Source organism: Jatropha curcas, chromosome 1 (genome assembly GCF_041381405.1).
Source record: "Jatropha curcas cultivar XTBG-Jc1 chromosome 1, XTBG_Jcur_1.0, whole genome shotgun sequence".
In the NCBI taxonomy this organism is placed as follows: Eukaryota; Viridiplantae; Streptophyta; class Magnoliopsida; order Malpighiales; family Euphorbiaceae; genus Jatropha; species Jatropha curcas.
Genome location: NC_143151.1, coordinates 1,556,818 through 1,581,969, shown reverse-complemented (window position 1 = coordinate 1,581,969; position 25,152 = coordinate 1,556,818). Strand labels below are relative to the sequence as shown.

The following is a 25,152-nucleotide window of genomic DNA, read 5'->3' as shown; positions in this document are numbered from 1 at the left end:
CCTTAAATATTCTAACACGTGGCACATGTTGACCGGACCAAGAAACAGGTGGGTCCGGTCCATAGAAATATGAGCTCTACCGTGACTCGTTCCCAATGCACTCCAACTAACTCACTGAGTCTCGACTCAGAAAAGGAAACTCGGGCCTCTTTTGTGAATTTTAGGTTTTTATATATGAGAAACTCTCAAAAAAACCAGGGCTCTGGGGTTTTAGACCTCTCTCTCTCTTTCTCTCAGTTTCTCTCTCTATATGTTCACATGCTTCGCTTGCTCTCTCTGGTGCAGCTAGATCTCTGATCAGGTAAATCTCCACCATTCGTTTAATTTCTCATTTTTTTAAAAAAATTTTTATTTCGTTCCCTCTCTGTGAAGCATATGAGAAATGAAGATTAATTCAAAGTGAAATGCAGAGAGCGATTCTTATAAGTTCTTTGAAAGTGAAATTGGAAGATTCTGTTGCTTTTGTTCAATTCAAAAGCTTCAAATTTCTTTATTTGCTGCATGCATTTATCTTTTCCTGTGATAATCTATTAATTCTTGAGTTGTTGAAAATGGGAATCGATGTTTACATTTGTTAGATTATGTATATAAGCTTAAGAGTCTTATTGAATTAACTGAAGCATTACTTCAATCTTTTAGGGCTTCATTAGATGCAACTTCTGAAATGCATGCATATATGTCTTTTGTTTTATGTTCATTTGGAAAATAAAGTAGAGTACAAGAATCACCCAAGAACAAAATTAGGGAACAGATATGCTTCTTTTCCCGTGCAAGTTTGTGAAATTTGTCTTGGATAAAATGGGTGGCGTAGGAGGAGAACTCATTTACATAACCGAAAATGAAATGCTTTTTAGAATGGTTGCATTACTTCCCATATCATTGTAGGAGAGGTTTGCCATGTACTATCTTTCTGTTTAATTGTTTTGTATTGTTGTGTTTGTTGGTCTATGGTTCATGTGTCTAAAATGTCTCAATCTCCCTTTGGAAAGTGTTAGTTCTACTTTCAAATGGATGCAGTCGTTCCTTATCTTGTCAATCCCTGTCTCTCTACCATGCTAATCCTTTGAACTTTTTCCTCCCCTACTCAACACTTTCATACACATCACTAAGACTTCTCTTTCATCTTTCGTAATCACATAGGATTCCTCTTGTTCTCCTGCTCTCCACGAATTTGGCTTTATATGTGTATGTGTGTATCCAATTACTTAGCATATGTTAAACCGGTGCAAGATAACAAGTGTTAGAGAAGAGGGCTCTCAGACAACCTAACGCAAATGTTACTACATGGCCTTAAACTTTTCGTATGAGGATGTCATCGTTACTAGATTTCGATCAATAACTTTTTCTTTCTAATTTCCGTTAACGTAATATAACCTAATTCTTACTATTTGCAAGGTTGGAACGAATCTATTTACACAATATATACAAAATTTTTTGTGTATGTCTTTATGTGTGCTTGTTTGCAGCAGCACCACCTATGTTTATACTTGCATGCACAAAAGGGTTGGGTTGGAAATTCTGTTTTGCATTTCAAGTATTTCCTAGTAATGTTTCATTTTCAAGTTTCAGCCCTGGAATGGCAAGCCCTTTTTTATCATTCCTGTAATTGACCAACTCAGCTTTTATTTTGTGTATATAATTTAAGTTTGGCCTTTTAACTTCATTTTTTGAGACTGAAAGGTTTCTGTTAATTCCACCAGTTACTGCAAAAATCAAAATGAAAGGAAAATAAGAGTAATTAGAAATATCTGTTGTATGATTCATCCATGTAATTACAATTAGGGGTCAGTCAAGGGTTTTGATTAGTAGTTTTCTAGAGATGCTTATTTCTGTTGCTTTCAACTTGAAGCTTGCACTCATTGTTTCTCTGAATTTGAATTTAGGCATTTTTTGAGTTGTATGGGAGCGCATAGTCTCTAGAGATATTGTCTGCATATGCATTCTAAGCGTTCCAGTGAAGGAGATGGGCCTGTTTCCAGGCCAGTACGAACAAGTGATAGGCTCAGGAGAAGGCCAAAATTTATTCGTAATAATAGGACATACTTTTATTACACTCCAATCAATCGCCCCAGGAAAACTAAAACTAAGACAAGGACAGCTGCTTCTCAACTTGCCAAGATGTTATCAAATCGGCCAACTCGGAGCCCCAATTGTAATGTAAGTGCCTGCATATGAATGATGAATTCATACTTCTAGCTAAATGGCCTTTCTATCAACTTAAGATGATATTTATGTCTTGCGAAGTTGCGATGTCTTGGGTTTGAATGCTTTGCTATTATGTGGATGACTTAGTGGTGCCTTGAATTTTTTTTTTTTTTTTTTTTTTTGTTATATTAAAGACATGCATTTCATATTTAAGATCTTGCAGCCCCATAGTCAAAGACAGGGTCTAAGCTGTCTTGTAAGATTACATATTTTATAATTTTTATTATTCTTGGAATTTGGAATTTAAATAAGTTTTCTATATGTAGCACATGTAGTGCTTTTTAATTTTATGTATTATTGCTGTATATTAGGATGTGGCTCTGTAGGAATAGTTGGTTTTGAGTGAATTGAAGTGTTTTGGCTATTGGAATCTGGGGCTTTACATCAGTAGGATTAAGTCCAGTGCCAAAAGGCCAGTCTGAGCAGAAAATTACCATATTGCCCCTGAATGTGAAGTATAAAAATAAAGAAAACATTAGAAGCAATTTAGCTTCCTAGATAACCATGAAATCATTTGGACCAAAATGTATGCCCATCTGGTCTAGTCTCCATTAAATTTTTTTTTCTTTCCTCAATTTACTAGTATATTTGTAGATCTTGAAATTTTTCGGGTGCAGGTCTTTTTTCCTGTTGCTTTTTAAATTAAAATATTCTTTTAATTTTCTCCATTTTATGCATTTCTAACTTCTGATGCATGTTTGGTTTGAAAATTTTTTTTTGGGGCAGTCAGTCTCAACCAATCTTCGGCGCTCAACCAGAAAGAGGAGGATTTCTGTAAATCTTGAAGGTTTCACAGATAGTTCTGGATCAGAAGATGAAGACTTGATGGTGAGGAACTATACTCATGCAAGCATGTGTTTTCTATGGGGATCATTGCTGTTTTCTCTTGTCTTCGATGGGTTGTACATTGAACACTGTAATAAGTAAAGCATGACGATTTATTATTTGCCTTTTCATTTTACGTAAAGCTTTGGAAAATTTTATTTCAGAAACCAACTTTTCGAGGCTTGAGGAACCGGATTGATAATAGTGTCAGTCAGGATGAATTATCATCTGCAAAGCATAAAAAGATTGTAGATACAAGATCAACACCTAGACGTGAAGGACTACGACCCCGCCGTTCAAAAACAGTGGCAAGAGAACAGTTGAAGTTGGAATCTGGTGATGAAGAAGATACTTTTCAGGAGAAGGTTGTTCAAGATGAGACAGAAAATGGGAATGAAATTGATGATGATGATGTCGATGATGGTCAGAATGATGGCGAGGCTGAGGATGAAGGTGATGGAGAGGGTGAGGATGAAGGAGAGGAAGATGGTGATGATGAAGAAGGTGAAGAAGAAGAAGAAGAAGAAGAAGAAGAAGAAGAAGTGGAAGAAGAAGAACAGGAGGGAAGGAGGAGATATGATCTGCGAAATCGTGCTGATGTCCGCAGGCTCTCTATGCAAGAAGGTAAGCAAAGACCACAATCTCCACGAAGGGTATTGCACCAAGGATTAGGAACCAGGGTTAATAGGGATGTAAGGAAGGGCGGATCACGAGTTCACAAGCGTCATCGTATGACAAGAGCTGAAGATTCTGATGATTCCCTTCTTGTGGATGAGCTGGACCAAGGTCCTGCTATTCCTTGGGCTCGTGGAGGGAGCAGATCTGGTCCACCTTGGCTCTTTGGGGGATTAGACATGCATGGAACAGCAGCATGGGGACTAAATGTTGCAGCATCGGGTTGGGGTCATCAGGGTGATGCTATTACTACATTAACCTCTGGGATCCAAACTGCTGGGCCAAGTTCTAAGGGAGGGGCAGATATCCAACCTTTACAAGTTGATGAAAGTGTGAGTTTTGATGAGATAGGTGGGCTTGCAGAATATATTGATGCTCTGAAGGAGATGGTTTTCTTTCCCTTGCTATATCCAGATTTCTTTGCCAGCTATCACATCACCCCACCAAGGGGGGTTTTGTTATGCGGTCCTCCCGGCACTGGGAAAACATTGATTGCCAGAGCATTAGCTTGTGCTGCTTCGAAAGCTGGCCAGAAGGTTAGTTTTTACATGCGAAAGGGTGCTGATGTACTTAGTAAATGGGTAGGTGAGGCTGAAAGACAATTGAAACTGCTATTCGAAGAGGCACAAAGGAACCAGCCTTCCATAATCTTCTTTGACGAAATAGACGGACTTGCTCCTGTGAGGTCAAGTAAACAAGAGCAGATTCACAATTCTATTGTCTCCACCTTGCTTGCATTGATGGATGGTCTAGATTCTCGTGGACAAGTTGTTTTGATTGGAGCAACCAACAGAGTTGACGCCATTGATGGAGCCTTGCGTCGCCCTGGTCGGTTTGACCGCGAGTTCAACTTCCCTTTGCCTGGTTGTGAGGCACGCGCTGAAATACTGGACATTCATACTCGGAAGTGGAAACAACCTCCTTCAAAGGAACTAAAATCAGAACTTGCAGCTAGTTGTGTGGGATACTGTGGTGCTGATTTAAAAGCACTATGTACTGAAGCTGCCATTCGCGCTTTCCGTGAAAAATATCCTCAAGTGTACACAAGTGATGATAAGTTTCTTATTGATGTTGACTCGGTCAAGGTTGAAAAGTATCATTTTATCGAAGCCATGTCAACAATTACCCCTGCTGCTCACAGAGGCGCTGTTGTGCATTCTCGGCCATTGTCTTTAGTAGTTGCACCATGTCTTCAAAGACATCTCCAGAAAGCCATGAATTGTATTTCCGATATCTTTCCTCCTCTTGGAGTGTCATCAGAGTTTACCAAACTTTCTATGCTTTCCTATGGGTCCGCAATTCCTCTTGTGTACAGGCCACGACTTTTGCTAACTGGTGATGAAGGTTCTGGCCTGGTAATTGTCTTGGAATCTCTTGATTTTATTGACTGCTCATTATGGGAACCTCACACTAAATATACTTACTGATATAGTTTAACAGGATCATCTTGGGCCTGCAGTTTTACATCAACTGGAGAAATTTCCAGTTCATTCTCTTGGGCTTCCTTCTCTTCTTTCAGATCCCAGCGCAAAGACACCTGAGGAAGCATTGGTACATATATTTGGTGAAGCAAGGAGAACAACACCTTCAATCCTTTATATACCTCAATTCAGACTTTGGTGGGAAAATGTAAGCTCGTCCTTTCTTTTTGTGGAATCTATTACCGAAGGCACTCCAACTTTGGCCAAATATCCTTATGTGGGCCAAATTCTTTGGAAATGCAATAATTTGGCCTAGACTTTTTGTGTCAGTTACAATTATAGCCAAAACCTAGTTCCTTCCAGATGATGATGTAACACAGCTATTAAAAAATATTTTTAAGCAATATCCCCATTAGGCTTAAATAAAGTTGTAAAAAAAAAAGTTTGCATTCCTTCATGTCAAAATGTTGTCTTAGTTATAAATGATGTTGTTTTATAGCCATATCATCACTTGCAAGGAGATTTTAAAAGATCAGAAATGATTAATTTACTTTGACACATATAATTGTTTTAATGACCACTTGGTGGCTTGGATATAGTTGTACCCGATGTATGAAGTACAGACGGTGGTAATTTGTTCCCAAAGAACTTGGTATAACTTTAAATTTGCCTAAATTCACAGTATTTTTTATTTTTAAACCCTACCTCCTTTCCAACTGTTATCATGTCTGATTTTAAGCAATTAAGAAAAATTGCTTGAAGCTTGTGAATTTTCTTGTTTTTAATGATGTGTTTCTGATCCAGTAAAATATAAAGTTAATAATCCTCTTCTTTTGTTTTGTAATCTGAGTTTGATAACCTTGATATTTCAGGCTCATGAACAGCTCAGAGCTGTTCTCTTGACTCTGTTAGAAGAATTGCCGTCTGACCTGCCCATATTATTACTTGGAACTTCTACAGATCCACTTGTTGATATTGATGGCAATCAAATTCCAGTGTTTCCTCAACGTTCAATGTATGTCTTATTTTTCAAAAAATGGTTTGTTGTTGTAGCAATGCTTTTCTAATTCTTTTTTGATCCACAATTTGTTTGAAAGCAATCTCATGTCTAATACATTATAGATAACCTGCAGCCTTGCATTTTTATGAAATAATAGTTCTTTTTTGACATGGAACTTTGTATGGTTATATTTTTCTTTTCCTACTGTTCTGCTTGTATGCAGTCTTCTGATTGGATTTAGTCTTGTTTTGTTGTTTTCGCCTGAAGAAGATGGTAATTTAACTTTAATATGCTTTGTTGTGGGACTAAGTGGTATTCTATATAGATAATCCTAAAGCTAGGGTTAGCTGTCTTGATAAGCATGGAAAGCCATCAAAATTAGAATTTAAGTACCTTTAGATTGATTTAGCGCCAGTATTATATTTATGCTGGTATTTAGAGCATCATATTGACATCTCCATGCGTTTTTTGTGTTATCCATTTTACACTTTTCAAGTTTTTTGATAACTAGTCCTTGTTATCAAACTAATCCACACTGAAAGTTATTTCCCATTAAAAATTCAATATTCTAATGAATTTCATATAGCAAGTTTTATTTATTTATAGATTTACAGAATTTTCTTAACTTCAGTGGATTTACTTTCTATTTTTAGCTATCAAGTGGGCATACCATCAGCAGAAGACAGATCTGTATTTTTTGAACATTTGATTGAAGCTGCTCTATCAGTCTTGTTAGAAGGCATGACCAAGAAATCACAAGAATCAGTATCCCTACCTGAACTTCCCAAGGTACCAAAAGTGGCAAGTGGCCCAAAGGCTTCAGAGTTGAAAGCAAAGGTAGAAGCTGAGCAGCATGCTCTTCGCCGAATGCGGATGTGCCTTAGAGATATTTGCAATCGGTAAAATGACCTTTACTAGTTCTGTCCCCTATCGTATTTTCTGCATCCTTTCAAATTTTGTAGGCTTGTCTTAAGCTGTGTTGCACGGAAACTCTTTGGCTGTTGTTTCTCCATTTCAGAAACATTTCCTGCATGGAAATGTCTGGAAAATCCTTAGAAATGTTTTGTGGCTACCCCATAAATTAGATAATTTGGAAACACGTTTTCACTCTCAAAAACATGTTTCCGTAAACTGGAAACTCTCAAAAATGCATTTCTTTAATTTAAAGTAAGTAAATAAATAAATACAAATTGTTTATGAGTACGGAACTTGTAAATGAGTTTTTTCTTCTTCTCTTTAGATATGGTTGAATGTTGATTGGACTTGTATTATTGTTGGATTTCTTTGATATTCATAATGATTTATTTTTTATATTTATGCCATTTCCCCGCTTTTCTGTTTTATATTTATCCTGGTTGACATTAGTTGGAGATCATGAATGACCTTGATGTTTCATTGCTGCAGGATATTGTATGATAAACGATTTAGTGCCTTCCATTATCCTGTTACAGATGAGGATGCTCCAAACTATCGTTCAATAATCCAGAACCCTATGGACATGGCTACTCTACTGCAACGCGTCGACTCTGGTCAGTATATTACATGTTCAACATTCCTGCAAGACATTGATCTCATTGTGACCAATGCAAAGGTATGTTCTTGAGTATGGTTTTCATTCTAAGTAAACTTTTACGCCATTCATAAGCTATAGTTTTGTTTATTGTACTTTTACTCTTTTGTCTTCATTTATTATTGGTGATTAGGGAATCTTGTAGTGGATATAAATTTGTCAAATACATTTGAGGGCAAAACACATCCAAATTTGCCAAATTTTCCCTGAAAGCAAGCTTTTTTTTTTTTTTTTTCAATTTTTTCACATCAAGCTCTCAAATCAAATAATTATTTAAAAATGCATCGAGGACCTATTTTAATGTTTGCAAGATAAAGTATGGGACGGGCATTTAAATAGCTTAAAAATGATTTCTTTCCTAAAAAGAGTCTAAGTGGGACAGCAATTGCTTCCATCCTCCCATCCATCTGATTAAAAAGTTAATATTAAATGAGATAGAAACAAAATAAGGAGGAGAAAATCCAAAACCTCCTACCCACACCGCATCATGCACTTTAGAGAAGAAGATACAAGGAGTAACAAATCGTTTGGTTTCTTTATGTGTAGTCCCTTTTTCCTCTCTCTAATAATCATAGAAAATCAAGATCAGAAAGCTATGGGGGAATCATAAAGAGAAATGGGTACGATTGAGGATGAGACAACCCTGAAAAGCTCATGAAATAGATGGTTTTTGATAGTTCTAGTGATCTGGGTGACAATATAGTGGCTTTTTGGCATTATGGACTAGGACATTGTAGAAGACATTATGTAGTTTCTTTATATGGACCAAAAAAAAGTCATGCAAAACCCATGGTCGTCCAAGTTGATTGTTTTTCTCCCTTTTTCTAATCCTTATGCAAAGCCAGCTGTTGATGGGCATTATGTAAACCCTCATCCATTCATTGAATATAACATTAATTTCCATGGTGGATAATGGCTTTATTTTTTTAAGTTTGATGTGGTGAGCTATTTAATGGTTTTTCTAGGTCTTTAAAGTGTGTAAGGAATATTTCCAAGTTTCAATGTAGAAAACCACAACATTAGGAGTTCAATAGACAAATGTGCAAAGTTAAGGACTCCATTGTGATTTACATCTGCTGTATACAATTGCTACTGATTCTAAATACATGGCCTAAATTAATAAAAGTGAAAAGCACGGCGAGTTTTGGAATTTATAGGATCATTACCCCATTTCTTGTCATGATTACTTATAATAATATGGTATTGCCACAAAGGCTAATAGATTTTTGTTCAACATATGTTTGATAGCATTGTGCTGCTGGTAAAAAGAAATTGTACATGGTAGTCAAAAGCATTAAAATCAACAAACAGAATATGAAACTAATATATTGGGGGCTAGTTATATTCCTATTGCCTTAAAGGTAATTTCATAACTATATTGATTATAACTATCTAATGGACATTAGTTTTAGCATGTATTAGATTACACAACCGGGAGGCCAGGTTGAAACTGCTCCACTCCCCACACCCTTTCATAACTCCATCACAAGGTGAAACCTCCCACCACATCGCTGAAAACTCTCCACTCCCCACACCCTTAATGGCTGAGAGGACATCAACGAGGCTTGGCCTGATTGGTGAATCTCCGACTGCTTTGGAACTGATTCTGTTCAGATGTTGAATTGTAAATGCTTGCCCGCATGATTGCATTGAGAGCTGCTTTAATTGTCTGAATGTTAGAGGAAAAAGAACTGGAGCTTATGTTAAGAATCAGTTAATGCGTGTGTGTTGTATTCAAGGCTATGGATTTCAGATGTACAAAAAAAAAAAAAATTACATGACAATTTAATGTTTATATTTTATCTATTTTCCAAGTTATACGTATATTGTTTCTCAATTTCAGGTGTATAATGGAGATGATTACAATGGTGCTAGGATCGTTAGTAGGGCTTATGAGCTAAGGGATGCGGTAGGTTCCTCTGTTCTTTTGTCATCACCTTGTTGTTCCACTCTGTCCCCTAAGGGCCTAACACAAATGTCAATTTTTTTCAGGTGCATGGAATGCTTTCACAGATGGACCCTGCACTTGTTGCATACTGTGACAAGATTGCTGACCAGGGGGGACCAGTTCATGTACCAGATGATTTAGGGGGATCAATTTTTCCTCCAAACCCAGTGGTGCAACAGGGAACTGTTACTAGAGCAAGTGCTCGACTACGAAATGTCCAGCCAGAGGTTAATTTGGATCAAAGCTATGAAGCTTTGAAAAGGCAGAAGAAAAGCACTGATGCTACGCATGCAGGTATTGTGGTTCATTTAAATTTACTTCTTTATGATGTTGCTGTTTGATATCTGCAATTACTTAAAAGTAACATTTTACAGCTGGAAATGAGCAGTGTCTTGTAGTAGTATCTTGAATTATCCTAGACGATCCATACTAAGTTTAGAAATCCCTGCCTGCACTACTGGCTTTTCCATAATTAAACAAATATTTTATATAACTTTAATTTAAGTTGGATATCCTCAATAAAAAATATAGCAGGTAAAACTGTTTCGTATTCCTTTGATGTTTAAGTTTGACAACAAAGACAACAGTTACTTGGATCCCTCTTGGTTGATACACTCATTCAAAGCTTTGAACGGTATCTATTTGCGATTTATTTTTGGATGCCATCAAATAATGTTATGTGCTGTTTTCACAGAAGATAAAGCACAGCAGCAAGATGCAGTAGAGGCAAAACCATCGGAAGAGCCAGGGGCAAATGACATGGAAATTGAAAGGCCAGAATCCTCATCTGTTGATGGCAATAGGCACCAAACTTGTGGAGAAACTTCTGTGAATATTGAAGGGAGTGGATCCCGCAATACATTGGATTCCGAAATATCAAGCCACGTCAAGTATGTTAAGCGGCTCTTTGTGGAACGGACAGAAAATTATGGCATTCCACAGCTTGAAAGACTCTATACGCGTATTATGAAGGGTGTTTTCGAAACTAAGGACAAAGGAGGTGAAGACAATCCCAAGTACTCAATTTTGAAGTTTTTAGTGAAATTTGCTGAAGATGAGACAAATTTCTGAACTAAATACCTTGTTCTCCATTTGATAGGGGGAAAAAAGAAGAAAAAAGAAATCTTGCAGTTAGTTGATGTAAAGTCGGGATTTTTTTTCAATGCAAAATTATTGAGTGAAAAGTAGTTCTCTGTCCTTCCAGATGTCTAAGCTTCCATGCAATCAGCCTCTCTTTCATTTTTTCTCATCAATTTCATTACAGTGACAGCTAAAATTGCAGAAAGTTAAAAAGAAAGTAGAAGTTCTAAATGTGTTCCTGAAAAGTCATAAATTAACGGTTGATATACACAAGTTTACTGCCTCCTTTTGTTCTCTTATCCAATTTGTTATTTCCCCAAAATCTGATTTCAATCGTCTTTTGTTCTCTTACCCTATTTGCTATTTTTCAAATTCAATTTTCAATACATAGTAATATGAGAATTGTAAAGCTGTGTATCTGAAGTTGAAATTCCTACCAGACTATGTTAGGGCTTATTTTGCAGTTTGATCAACATTCGTTCGGCAGCTGATTCTCTTGCTTGGCGCGGATGGGAATGCAAGTTGCCATCACTTGAACACTCAAAATCAGTCCCTTTCACAGCTACGTTAGCTTTGAATCCACCTTCAAAGACAAGAACCACGCTAGCTTTAATTCTGAAATCAGTAGTTAATGCCTAAATGCACATTAATTAGATAGCTTCAAACTCAATTTCATCCTCTCTTTTTCCACAGATTGAATTTGATCTTACCATCTAGTGCAGACAAATGATAATTTGGTAATATCCAATCGTTTTGAGAACATAGGACATCCAATTTCTGCTGAATGAACAATGAGTTAATCAGTAGAGGCAAAACAAAAAATATACTTTAAATTTATCCTGCCGGGTTTAGAATGGGAAAGAACAGTGATTGTAAGCAAGACAATTAAGGTGTAATTCTGAAATTATCTTAACAAAGAATATTCTAGTTCTTTTGTGTCTCGTTATGAGCCGTCATATGCAGCAAAGCCATATCCATCACCTGCTCAGAGGATTGTGCACCAAAGCCCAGGATAATGTCAGACGACATGCACGATAAGACAATGCAGGCAAAGCCACATAGACATCATCATGAAAAACATTGGTGTAGAAAGTATCCATCGTGATTCTAGACTGTATAGTCTAGTAGAGAAGAAAACAACGAGACAAACAAAAGATATAGACTTGCCTGACATGAATTTTGTATATTGGGCATACTGGCAGGCAATCTAAATTGAGGTAAGCATTGGTCATCACCATGCTGACAAGTTGTTCCTTGGATAAGACTTGTTTGGGATACATCATTACAACGTTCTATAAGGGATTCTAACTTCAGGGCCAAATCACCTTCACCACCTGTTACAGACCAGAAAGAAAGGAAAACAAATGTTCGGATTTTGGTCTTAGATCTGAATGAAAATTGAAACCTCATGAAATTATGGTATAGTTTTTCCACTTAGTTCAAAAAAAAAAAAAAAAAAAAAAAAGTACAGTTGTTGCACTCCTGCATAAGCATCCAGTTCAAATGTGCCAGGCTAAATCAATAGAGAACCTGGAGTTCTGATTCAGTTCATCTCTTACTCAGATGACATGTTTTTTAATAGAAAGGTGGGATGAATCAAGATGCAATATAGGAATCAACCCATACCATTTAAAATTGTCTGGATATTTTTATCGCACTGCACAATCTGATCTTCTATGTCTCGTAGCTGAAAACACTGCATGGATATTCAAAGATTCAATAGTGTCCAAGTTTGCCACAGTTTGAAGATGCTAAAAACACGCGAGGTTCAAGAACAATATACAACAGAAAATACAATTTCGTAAGAATGGAAAAATGTACGACACAAAATCTGAGATACTCTGGGCATGTATTTCTTGACCGGGGAATCAATTTAAGATTGGCAGATACCATTGGTCATGACCTATGATCTATGATCATTTTGGCAAGGAGGTTTCAAATAACTTCCATCCATCAAATATTGAGCTGACACTTAGGATCCTACCTATAGAAGACTGAAATCAAACAACTTCTAATCCAATATGCATATGTCACTTCCTATACAAGAATGTTTGTGTCTAGTCATTTAAAAATATGCATTGAAAAATAGCAATCATAGGATAAAACATCATACCAGTTTAGCCCTTTTGCTTAAAATAACTCTCAAAGCCGCTTGTGACAGTTCTTCACTCTTTGAAGCTATGATGGTGCTTACTTTGTCAAGATCGTTGGAATTTGGCTGATACTCAACTAGTGCATTGGTGCTTACGTTGTCAAGATCTTGATTCTTTGAAGCTATGATGTTGTTTACTTTGTCAAGATCATTGGAATTTGGCTGATACTCAACTAGTGCATTGTCATTTTTTGGCATTACATTGTTGTCTGAGGAGACATTGTTGTAGTTCTTGTTTTCACTGACAACAGTTCCATCTCTGCTTTGAGTAATTCTCTGCCTCTTTAATGAATCAGCCATCCTAGCCTACATAACCAGTGATAGCTCATATGATAAGCAAGAAAAATAAGTAGTTAAAAGGTTGTTAAGGTTAACAACACTAGAAGACACTCATTTCCTGGACTTTCAGTGCAGGCTTATGCTCTGTGGTAGTATTCAGAGACATGCAGGGGGCATAACTGGAGAGGTGGCAAAGTCAACGGAAAGGATGAGTGAAGATTCATTGGAATAGTTGTAACTGAATGTAACAAAATCTGGAGGGGCTATCATGAATGTCTTCACATATTACCTTCAAAAACTTCTGAGGAACAGATATGAATGAAAGTCAATAGAAATGTGGAGTTGGTACTATATTCGAGTATTTCTTTCTTTTGTGTGTCTGAGGAGAGAGAGAGGAGGGAGAGGGGATGAGTAGTAATTTCCCCATAAATTACCCTAAATTTATAGGCAAATTTTTGAGATATATATATAATCTAAGTTAATATATATACGTAGTATGTGTATATTCATTCATCATAGCAAAAAGAAAAAGAAGAAAAAAAAAAAAAAACAGCTTCGACATAATCATCAGAAACTACTGGCTTCAATAGCTATGTCTAGAAAAAAATTGAGCATATATGCGATCAAATGCCAATCTGAAGACTACTTTGGAAGCAGGATCTAACAGAAAAAACTCTCCCATGCATAATATACATATACTAAAAAGAAAAAAAAAATCCAACCTTGTTCGTCAAGCCACTTAAACATCCATCTACAGAAGTCATCATTTTTTGGTAGTTGTTGGTTTGGGTGTTTCCCACAAAAGAGTCATCCACATCCATATTGTGGGCCTCATCTTTTTCATTAGACAAATCAACCACATGAAACCCATCATCCTCATTTTGCTTTGTTAATCCAAAGCCTGTCTTGTTGCCTGGTTGCTTTCTATCAGAACCTTTTGGAACTTCTGACTCACAAGATTCTTTAATCCTTTTGGAAAAGTTTACGTTTATGGTTTCTGATCCTACTTTCTGAACTTGCAAACTATCATGAAGCATTTGCCTGTTGAAAAGACAAATTTGAGATCACATATTGGATGTACCCCTAAATCATAAAGCAATGCTACTGATCAGATATGTAAACGTCAAAAGAGCAAAAGTAGAGAACAATATTTAGTAATTCTACTAATCAGCTAGACACCTTAACTTGATGAAATTCAGGGGAGAAGCCGAACTTACTAGAATGAAGATAAGTACACAAATTGGTGTATGTTAAAACAAGTCTATGGGCATTATTAATGTAATAAACTTTAAAATTATCCTCATATTAGATGCATTGGACCCCCTTGCATTCCTTTTGGCCCATATCAAATTGAAATCATAAAGCATATTGAGACTGTATATTTTATAGTAGTAAAATAAAAATTATAATTGATGTTATTATCCTGACATATCACAGTTAAGGAATATAACAAGCCTACTTTGTGTCCCATGCTACTATAGTAGTTCACTTTCTTAGTCCACTTGAATCTATAATGAGGATAAGGGATTCATCAGAGAGTACTTGCTTATGGCCTATCCCTAAGAATTAATCACTTGTCAAAAACACAATCAACACTGCAGTTGGTGAATCTTGGCTTAATTTTTTTTTTTTTTTTTCAAAATTTTCAGTTTTTCATTCAATCTTTTACCAAGGTTATTTGAATGGAGAAATAACAGCAAACTTCATGTTCTTTTTCATGAATAAATAAAATAAGTTTGGGCAGCAGTTGAGCAAAAGACTATCTCTTATGAGGATAACAGCTGTTTTCACAGCCATTATTTGGTACCATGACACTATATTTTTATATCTATCATTCAAATACATAAAGCTAAAGTGATGACCAGGAACCACCTAATGCTAATGAATCACAAGCTTCAAATAGCATTCCAAACAATAATATACATGCAAATTTCACCTGGAAAGCCAGTCATTCAGAATCTCAGCATAAGGAAGCAAATGGAAGTATTCGACGACTGCAGTACGAATCCATCGGCTAGAACTCCTAATGAACAAAGGGCCCTGCAAGCTGCTCACAGAAAAGAAAAATTGCTCCAATCAGAAGAATTGCATTTTTCACCCTTAATCATTCAGCGTTTACAAGTCGAATACAATTTAACAAAAGTCAAACAGTATCCAGTCAGATAGTAAAAGTATCATAACCAGTGATTAAATTCCAAAACTTAAGTCTCAGTCCCAAAATAGATAAGACCGGCACCATGCATGCTTTTCTTGATAATATAACGTTTAGGGCCATAAAGCATCATAATTTGTGATTTCTCCCAAGAAAAGCACCATACACATGCAATGTTATGTTTAATCAGAATCTTAGAGGTTGGATTTCGTTCACTATACACATGCAATATTGTAAAAATCAATTGACCCTCAATTTACAAGCCAAAATGGAACCATAGACTAGCCCAAGAAAAACCAATATTAAATACATTAATAAGGTAAAATTAAGATAATAAGAAAGCGAAAGGTAAGGCTTTGCTATGACCAAACCTATTAATAGCATCTTTAATGGGATTTTGGGTAACATGATTCATGTTTGGTGTGCACTGCATTATATAAAAGCAGGCAGCCGTCTTTTCTTTACTGGTAGAATATACGACATGTCTCTCCAAAATCAGAAGACTTCCCTGATTAATACCTGTTATGCAGACAAGAATCTTATTCAACCATACTTAGAGGTTAAAATACAAATCCAAAATAGTATTAATATAAAAAACAATAGCAATAGCAATAGCAATAGCGAATGAGAAATAACAAAAAAAAGGTAGAAACCAAATTGTTTGATCAATTACCAGTTACTTCCTCGACAGCTGAAAATGCATGTTGCTGAAGGCCAGCTTCATCAATACCTGGCTCATTTCTCAAAGGTTTTCTAATAAATCTTTTCTTTCTGTTTGTGGGCTCTGAGTCCATGTTGCACTTTGAATTGTTAAAAGAGAGTTCCACAGCTTTCTCAATCACTGACCAAACACCTTCAGTGATGGAACCATACTGCAGTAAGCAATTCTCCCTCAGTGAGTCTATTAGAAAGACAGAAACCTTGGAAATTGTCCATCCCTCTGAACTTGGAACACTTTTGGATGCATCTAAACTTGTGGAAATATCACATGCATCCATAATCGTTTTCTCTGTCAATGAAAGCTGCTTTTCGAGGTCATCTAGCTCAGTATCATTGGACAGTTGCATTAGTTTCAGATGAGGGAATAAAGTAGGTCTCAAAATTACAGCTAACTTGCAGAAGTCTTCAAAACCAAGAAATTCTAAATGTATATGCTGCTTACGGTGGTAATAGTTATAAAGTAAAACAACTGCATGAACCTGAAGGAAATCAATTGCAAGAGCAAAAACAGCAGTTAAACTAGTGAATACTTAACTAAATGTCCCAAAAGGAACATAACTAAAGGTGATATTTAAAAATGTGCATATAACTTTCTGCTTATAAGACCTCCAGCACAATAGATACTACAAACAACATGTGGGGTTGCACTAACAAATAAATATCCGTTCATATTCACACAGACACACACTCCCCCCCCCCCCTTCCCCCCCCCCCCCCCCCCCAAAAAAAAAAAAATTTTCCCATTTGTCCAGGTTAAACAGAGTGAAGCCATTGTTGCTTATTTTAATTTCTCTCTCTCTCTTGGCCCTGAATATTTTCCCATTTGTCAGGTTAAATAGAATGAAGCCATTGTTGCTTATTTTAAAGACCAACTGAATAACAGTCAATCAGCAACAACAATTTAGTTCTGATAACATAGTCCTCCCAGTGAGAAGAATCGAACCTAAATGTTTTCCCGTTTGTCCAGGTTAAACAGAGGAGTGAAGCCATTGTTGCTTATTTAAAAGACCAACTTGTTAGAAGAATAAATTGTACAAGGAAAGGATTGACCACCTTAATGATAGAATCAATCCTTGTATAGTAAAAGGAAAGGATTGACCATCTTAAAGGTAGGATCAATCATTTCCTAAATTAGACGATACAGGATCCCTAGGATCAACCCTTGTATAGTAAAAGGAAAGGATTGACCACCTGAATGGTAGGATCAATCATTTCTTAAATTAGACGATATAAGATCCCTAGGATCAATCCTTGTACAATAAAAGGAAAGGATTGACCACTTTAATGGTAGAATCAATCATTTCCTAAATTAGACGCTACAGGATCCCTAAAATTATGTTAAATTATCTATAAATTGTCTATAAGACAAGAGTTGTATACAGAAAAAATTATAATGAGAATTGAAACCTCTTCTTCAAACCTAAAACTCTAAATCTAAGATGGTATCAGAGCATTATCGATCATAGGGTTCCATTACTTGTTCATCATTTACCAGCAACTTACCTGTCCAGCGACATGAGTGACGAAGCCAACAACAGTGTCAATCCAGCACTGACTGAAGCCACAGAAGCCTTGTCAACACAGATTGCCCGGTTGTTAAAACAACATACTACAATTCAATCAAACAATAACCAAACAGCCTCAGTCGATATTAAACTAAATGATCACAATTACTCCCTATGGTCAAGACTGATGCGGTTGGCCATCGGTGCAAGGGGACGATTGGACCATATCACTGGAAATTCCCCACCTCCAGCCACAGAAGACCCAGTGTTTGCCATATGGGAGCAAAAGGATCTCCAAGTTTTTTCATGGATCATTCAAGCCATTGAACCAGACCTAGTTAGCCAGTATGTCGAATATCTGACGGCCAAAGACCTGTGGGATGGTCTGGCGGCTACGTACCGGAGTGGGGAAGATGCGTTGCAAATCTTCAACCTGATGACAAAAGCAAATATACAGCAACAGGGGCAACTAACACTGGAAAAATATTACAGTATTTTTCAAGCAATTTGGCGAGAAATAGACAGAAGACAACCCAATCCAATGACAAGGCCAGCAGATATTTCTACATTTAACAGATTAAAGCAAGAAAGTCGACTGCACCAATTTCTCGCGGAATGGATGATTGATTTGATTCAGTCAAACATGATTTATTGAAAGAAATTCCCGTACTATCTGTTGAAGTAGCGTATGCTAGGCCGCCCGGATGAACATACTCAGTCCATTGGCAGCCATGGACAACGGTGAAACTCTAGGCATTGGTAGCGGGTTAGCCGCAAGAGGATAGGGGGAGAGGTCTAGGTCGATGGTGAACAAAAAAAAACTAGGTGCACAGTGAATCGCAGCCCCGATCAGACTTGGCAAACGGAGCAGCAAGTTCATTATTTCAAGGGAAAATTGATCGGAGCGGCCTCAAGTGTTCTCATTGCAACCTAACTGGACACATCAACGATGAATGCTTTCATCTCATTGGTTTTCCTGAATGATGGAAGGACAATCCGAAGAGGAGAAATTGCGACCGGGAAAAAAGTGGTCGAGCCGCTGTTGTGACTAGCAACCAGGAGGTCGCCGGTGTCCACAACAGCAGCAAAGATGGAGGATTTGTTGCCATTGGAATAGGAAGAGGGGCGGCCGAAGCAAATGGGAGAGGAGAAAGAGATGGGACAGGTATAGGGTTTAGGAAGGGAAAATCACCTCCAAACCATTCAATTCTTAATCCTATTTATTTTGCACCTAATTGTTGCGATCTACCTGAATTAAATACTGAAAGTTTTGATTGTATGCAATTAAGTCTTGATTCCTTTAAAACAATTCAGATTGACCCCACAGGTTTTTAGAAAAAAATAGAAAAAAAATAGAAATCATTCATAGGGTATGAGAAAAAATTCGGGTCGGTCGAAAATAAATAAATACCCCTCAGCCTATATAGCCCAAGAACCGAAGGGTGGAAAAAATACTCCATGGTTGCGGCGACTGATACCATGACGTATGATCCCTCTGATATTATTATCCCATCAGCTCCAGAAAAATTTAAAATTCAGACAGCTAGTGGAGATTTTGTACCTGTTAAAGGGGCAGGGTCCATAGAGTTATCCCCAACCCTGAAATTGTCCATCTGTTAGTCAAGTGACAAAAGAACTGAATTGTACGCTTCTAATGCATTCGAATTTTTGCCTTTTACAGGACATCTAACACAGGAGATCATTGGGCGTGGCACTGAATACGATGGTTTGTACTATGTAGACGAAGTGGCTCAGAAAAGGTCCGCACTACTAGCTTATGGGACGACTGGTCAACAGAGTTGGTTGTGGCACCGACGATTGGGACACCCGTCACATGGTTACCTCAAAATCCTTTTTCCTTAGTTTCATAATAATACTCCTTGTGATACTTGTGTTTTGGCAAAAAGCCATAGGAAGCCTTTTTTTTCTAGTAACACTAGGGTTGAACATGCATTTGATTTAGTACACTCTGATGTATGAGGTCCTGCTCCGAACTCTGGAAATAATATTTTTAAGTATTTTGTGTTATTTATTGATGATTGTACGCGTATGACGTGGGTATATTTTTTAAAACACAAATCTGAGGTTCCACAAAAATTTGTGCATTTTTACAATCTCATCCGTACCCAATTTCAAAAACAAATTAGAATACTCAGATCTGATAATGGGGGGGGGGGGGGGAATTTGTCAATCTTGCCATGCAAACCTTCTTCCGGGAAAATGGGTTAGTACACCAAACCACTTGTCCAAACACCCCACAACAGAATGGTGTAGCTGAACGAAAAAACAGAATCCTTCTTGAAATCACCCGACCCTTAATGCTTGAATCTCAAGTTCCTCAGTCTTTTTGGCCTGAAGCCGTAGCCACTGCAGTGTACCTTCTTAATTGTTTACCCACTAAGATACTTAACCTAAAAACCCCTCTACAATCTCTCTCTGAACACATTCAAGTGCCCCCTGCCTTGACACTATCACCTCGAATTTTTGGATGCTCAATCTTTGTTCATATTCCAAAGACTGAACATTCAAAATTTGATCCCTGCGCAGTCAAATGTGTCTTTGTGGGGATATGAGATTAACCAAAAAGGCTACCGCTGCTATAACCCCAAAACCCGTCGTATGTACACCACAATGGACTGTGACTTTCTTGAAACTGAATATTTTTACCACACCCAACACAATGGTCTGGGGGAGAGTAAAACAGATATTGACCCACTGTGTTGGTTACTCAGTCCAACTTTGTCTGTCGGTGAATCCAACAAAAAAGCTAGTGGATTCATTGAGTGTGGATCCATTGAGCCTGCTTCAGACAATGTAGAAACTACCGAATTCAGTGACACACCAAGGACTCCATAGTTGGATGTCCAGGAGGTAAGTACCCAATTTCATAATGATTTTACTTCTGCTTCACATTACTCTGAACATGAACATGTAGCTCCTGAGACAGAAGTAGTTGAGACTACAGGGAGATATATTCTTCCTCATAGAAGCACCCGGGGTATACCTCCGAAGAGATACTCACCAGAACGTGAACCCAAAACGTCCAGATATCCAGTGGCTAACCTTGCCAGGGAGAGTTTGTCCAAAGTAGCCAAAGTGTTCACAATAATACTATACACCGAAACTACTCCCAGAACAGTACAGGAGGCTCAACAAAAGAAGGAATGGAGACAGGCTAGGGAAGTTGAAATGGAGGCTCTTGAAAAAAATGGAACGTGGCAAAAGTGCAAACCACCTACTGGAAAGAAGACAGTTGGGTGCAGATGGGTTTTTACAGTGAAGCACAAGGCAGATGGAACCATAGAAAGATATAAAGCTCGACTTGTGGCAAAGGGATACACTCAGACATATGGAGTGGATTACTCAGAAACATTCAGTCTAGTGGCAAAAATTGATACGATCCGAATATTGTTCTCAGTGGCGGCCAATCTGGATTGGCCACTTCATCAGTTTGATGTGAAAAATGTCTTTCTTCACGGTGACCTCAAGGAAGAAGTATATATGGAAGCACCACTAGGGTTTACTAAGGGATTTCAACAGGGAGAAGTATGTCGACTGAAGAAGGCGTTATACGGGCTAAAACAGTCACCTAGAGCATGGTTTGGAAGATTTATTGTTGCGATGAATCGTTACGGGTATCGACAGAGCAACTCGGATCACACTTTGTTTCTAAAGAGAAGAAGAGAGCTGATTACATGCCTAATTATCTACGTCAATGACATGATCATTACATGCAATGATATATAAGAAATTGCACATCTCCGGGGAAACTTGTTTAAAGAATTTGAAATGAAAGATTTGGGGGGACTGAAGTATTTTTTGGGAATCGAGATACTGAGATCAAATCAGGGGATTTTCATATCGCAACGAAAGTATATCCTTGATCTCCTAACCGAGACTGGATTGATTGACTGTAAGCCAGCTGAGACCCCTATCGTGGTGAATCATGGTCTAAAAATAGAAGAGGAAGCAGACATGACAGATCGTGAGAGTTACCAAAGACTAGTAGGGAAGCTCATCTATCTCTCACACACTAAACCTAACATAGCGTATGCTACCGGAGTAGTGAGCCAGTTCATGCACAAGCCACAGGTGAAACATATGGATGCTTCCTTGAGAATTGTACGATACTTGAAAGGGTCACCAGGGAAAGGAATCATGTTCGGGAAAAATGGACACTTGGTGATACTTGGGTATACGGATGCTGATTGGGCCGGGAATCCAATAGACAGGAGATCGACATCTGGATATTTTTCTTTTGTTGGTGGGAACCTTGTAACTTGGAAAAGCAAGAAGCAGAAAGTTGTAGCCCTGTCTAGTGCAAAAGCAGAATTCAGAGGAGTAGCTCGGGGATTAGCGGAGCTACTATGGATTAAGAAGTTACTAACTGAGATTGGATTTCCACCTCAGAGTACGTGTCAACTTAGGTGTGATAACCAAGCTACAATTAGCACCTCAGAAAATCCAGTGCAACATGACAGGACGAAGCACATTGAAGTGGATCGGCACTTCATTAAAGAGAAATTAGAAGGAGGGATCATCAGTCTACCATATGTTCGATCTGAGGATCAGCTGGCAGATATTCTGACCAAGGCAGTGACATGGCAAGTCTTCCATGAAACGTTGTGCAAGTTGGGTGTTGAAGATCCCACGACCCAGCTTGAGGGGGAGTGGTAGAAGAATAAATTGTATAAGGAAAGAATTTACCACTTTAATGATAGAATCAATCCTTGTACAGTAAAAGGAAAAGATTGACCACCTTAATGGTAGGAACAATCATTTCCTAAATTAGACGATGCAGAATCCCTAGGATCAATCCTTGTACAGTAAAAGGAAAGGAATGACCACCTTAATGGTAGGATCAATCATTTCCTAAATTAGACGATAAAGGATCCCTAGGATCAATCCTTGTACAATAAAAGGAAAGGATTGACCACCTTAATGGTAAGATCAATCATTTCCTAAATTAGATGATACAGGATCCCTAGAATTATGTTAAATTGTCTATAAGACAAGAGTTGTACACAGAAAAAATTATAATGAGAATTGAAACCTCTTCTTCAAACCTAAAACTCTAAATCTAATACAACTGAATAAGAATCAATCAGCCACAAAAATCTAGTTCTGATAACATAGTCTTCCTAGTGAGAAGAATCAACTTAAGAAACTTCTTTTTGTTTGTTTCTTCTATCCACCAGTGCGGTCTCCAAAATTTTCAGCAAAAGGAAGAACATAAACAAGAGACAGACTTAAGATATTCAACAACTGTCTAGGTGTAACACCCAGCATTTATGAAAGCTTCTTCAACCAAAACTGAACAGATTACAAATCATAAAAAGTAAAGCACACTTTCTCCAGAACAGATTACAAAATCGCCGCAGAAAAAGAAACAGCAGCTGCCCATGTGATCCATTGGCCTAAAATATACGACTGGCAATAAATATGTTCTTTACTAATTTACTGCAATGAAAAACATCATTCTTCTAGAATAAGAACTTCAACTAAAAACTAAAAAAATGAAGAAACTTATGCTAGCAGTCACATGTTTCTGGGATAAGACTGATGAACAGAAGAGAGAGAGAAAGACACCTGTTTTGCAACTAGTTCCTGATCAGATTGTGATGGGATACACCTTGCAGAAGATTTCGAGGGTAGCTTTGGATCAACTAGGTACTCTAACAATATACCAAGAGCATCCTCAGTTGGACAATAAGCCACTGATTCTATAGCTCCCGACATCATTCCAAAAAGGACTCACCCTCCAATTGTGATATCTATAATGGTGAAGAAAAAAATCCAATTAGGTTTTCAATTCCCAGGGTTTTCAAAAAATAAAAGCCTGAGAGGAAAAAAGAAAACAACAAACGTAATATGCTCAGTAGGAAAGTTGTTCCAAATCACGGAATTTTTTTCCACTTTATGCAGTTCATATACAGATTACCCATTCCCTAGCAAATTTCAGGATACTATCAACTTCATACTTTGAAAGATAAAATCTTGTACATAAAATTATCTTTCAATGTATTGAATTTTAAGAAAATTACAAGTTTAGATTTTTAATAATCTAAAACCAGAAAGGGAAGATATTAAACTTGGCCCAAGTTCAACAACTACTCCTGCTTCATTACAATGGCTATTTATTCTTTCTCTTTTTTTCATTTAAAATTCCTCTTATAAAACAGAAGGAAAAACTTAACATTTTCGCAAGGGGAAACTCACTTTGCAATTAGCATTCAATTTAACAATAAAAGATGACCTTCCACAGAAGACTGATATCCTTTACACCTTCAAATTCTCTAGGTTAAAAAAAATGATCAAACTTTATCCTTTAACATATAACAAATGCAATATTATTGGCATTTGGATAGTATAATTCCACCTAACATAAAAACCTTAAAACCCTAAGCAACCCACATAGCAAAGAAATAGCAAAAAGAAGAAATAAATCAAAAAGGTAAAATTTAAAATAAAAAAAACAATCGTCTACCCTTACCAATAGAAATTGAACGCATTATCAAAAAGGAAAACCTCAAAACATAAAAACAACAGTTAACATATTTGAAGTTTTACACCTAAAACCCAAAACCCTAAACAAGTGATAGACCAAACAAATGTAAAAATTTTTGAAGAAAAATGAAAAAGGTTGATGGTTAATATAAACTAAAGGCTGACAATGCCTTACCAAGCGAAAAAGCACAACACTTTCCCTTTCTCTATTTGAAGAGAGAAAGCGCAGAACTGAAACTGAAAGTCTGCAACTTTCTTATATAGGGAGAGAGAATCAGAAAATGAGTGTGTGTTTAATGTTTGTGGGTAACGCTTTAAGCGTGAAGGCGCGAAGCTCTGACATGTATCAGACTGCCGCAATGCAGTAATGAATTGAATTGATAGCTATCGCTAAATAGTATTAATTATATTTAAATTTTAAATTTTGTACCTTTTAAGAATTAAATTATAGTTGAATTTTGAACTATTAGAAATTAAAGTGCAAATCTATTATTAAATTTCGGAGTAAATGGTCCAATTTTAAAATAATGAATTGAAAATGTCTTTTAGTATTTATTATGCATTTACTTTTGTTTTTTTCTTTTGTTTGTTTGAAACTCTTTCAAAGCAACTTAATAGTTTTTGGAACAAGCATCACAAATTCCTTAAACATTTTAGAGACACTTTTAAAAATTTTATAAGATATTTAAATAAATTTATTAACAAAAACTTTAAGCTATTATGTTAAATGTATTTAATAATTATTAATATTTAAAATATAAAATTAAAAAACACATAAATGTTTGAAAAGTTTTATCTTATAATTCACATATCTATTATTGTTAAATTCAATAACTAATAACAATGTTTGATATCTTTTAAAGATTTCAGAATTTTTAAAATTATCAAATTATCTCTAAATAAATCAAAGATGCTATGGTTTTCAACGATAATGTTAATTTTGAGAATTTAATTAATACCGTTGAAATAAGAAATTAAATATTTTTTATTTTATGCTTATATTTTTTCAGTTTAGTGTCTTATTTTTTAAAAAATTACAGTATCTTGGGTATATTATGATAAGAAAATGAGACTAAATATTTTTAAATGAAATAAATTTTTTATGTTGCATTA

General features: G+C 36.6%; 2 protein-coding genes across 9 annotated transcripts; one reads left to right on the top strand and one right to left on the bottom strand.

The window, feature by feature from the left end:
- The first annotated feature begins 158 nt into the window (after positions 1–158).
- On the top strand, positions 159–10,841 carry LOC105629223 (cell division cycle protein 48-related / CDC48-like protein). The gene is made up of 11 exons (XM_012210772.4): positions 159–301; positions 1,884–2,157; positions 2,932–3,033; positions 3,195–5,060; positions 5,146–5,334; positions 5,999–6,141; positions 6,780–7,025; positions 7,531–7,717; positions 9,540–9,605; positions 9,689–9,938; positions 10,339–10,841. The coding sequence occupies exons 2-11, from the start codon at positions 1,936–1,938 to the stop codon at positions 10,713–10,715; spliced, it is 3,648 nt and encodes a 1,215-aa protein (XP_012066162.3). The 5' UTR covers positions 159–301; positions 1,884–1,935; the 3' UTR covers positions 10,716–10,841.
- Positions 7,131–24,409, bottom strand: LOC105629222 (uncharacterized). 8 transcript variants are annotated; one of them, XM_089724222.1, is made up of 12 exons: positions 24,215–24,409; positions 23,122–23,306; positions 15,981–16,506; positions 15,679–15,826; positions 15,092–15,202; positions 13,878–14,196; positions 12,838–13,182; positions 12,351–12,420; positions 11,892–12,058; positions 11,435–11,504; positions 11,162–11,307; positions 7,131–7,153 (listed from the first exon to the last, which is right to left on the bottom strand). In XM_089724222.1, exons 2-11 carry the CDS (start codon positions 23,272–23,274, stop codon positions 11,171–11,173), a joined length of 2,046 nt encoding a protein of 681 aa, XP_089580348.1. In that variant the 5' UTR covers positions 23,275–23,306; positions 24,215–24,409; the 3' UTR covers positions 7,131–7,153; positions 11,162–11,170. The 8 variants fall into 8 exon arrangements, with proteins under 8 accessions (XP_089580348.1, XP_089580344.1, XP_089580347.1 ...); XM_089724218.1 differs by lacking the exon at positions 7,131–7,153 and adding an exon at positions 8,880–9,365; XM_089724221.1 differs by lacking the exon at positions 7,131–7,153 and adding an exon at positions 8,880–9,352.
- Between the last annotated feature and the right edge of the window lie 743 nt (positions 24,410–25,152).

Coding starts and splice junctions, on each gene's coding strand:
- LOC105629223 (XM_012210772.4), top strand. CDS start 1,936: ATGCATTCTAAGCGTTCCAGTGAAGGAGATGGGCCTGTTTCCAGGCCA. Junction 2,158..2,931: donor CTCGGAGCCCCAATTGTAAT/GTAAGTGCCTGC, acceptor TTTTTGGGGCAG/TCAGTCTCAACCAATCTTCG. Junction 5,335..5,998: donor TCAGACTTTGGTGGGAAAAT/GTAAGCTCGTCC, acceptor TTGATATTTCAG/GCTCATGAACAGCTCAGAGC.
- LOC105629222 (XM_089724222.1), bottom strand. CDS start 23,274: ATGATGTCGGGAGCTATAGAATCAGTGGCTTATTGTCCAACTGAGGAT. Junction 13,183..13,877: donor TAAGTGGCTTGACGAACAAG/GTTGGATTTTTT, acceptor CTGGTTATGTAG/GCTAGGATGGCTGATTCATT. Junction 12,059..12,350: donor TATCCAGACAATTTTAAATG/GTATGGGTTGAT, acceptor GGTCTGTAACAG/GTGGTGAAGGTGATTTGGCC.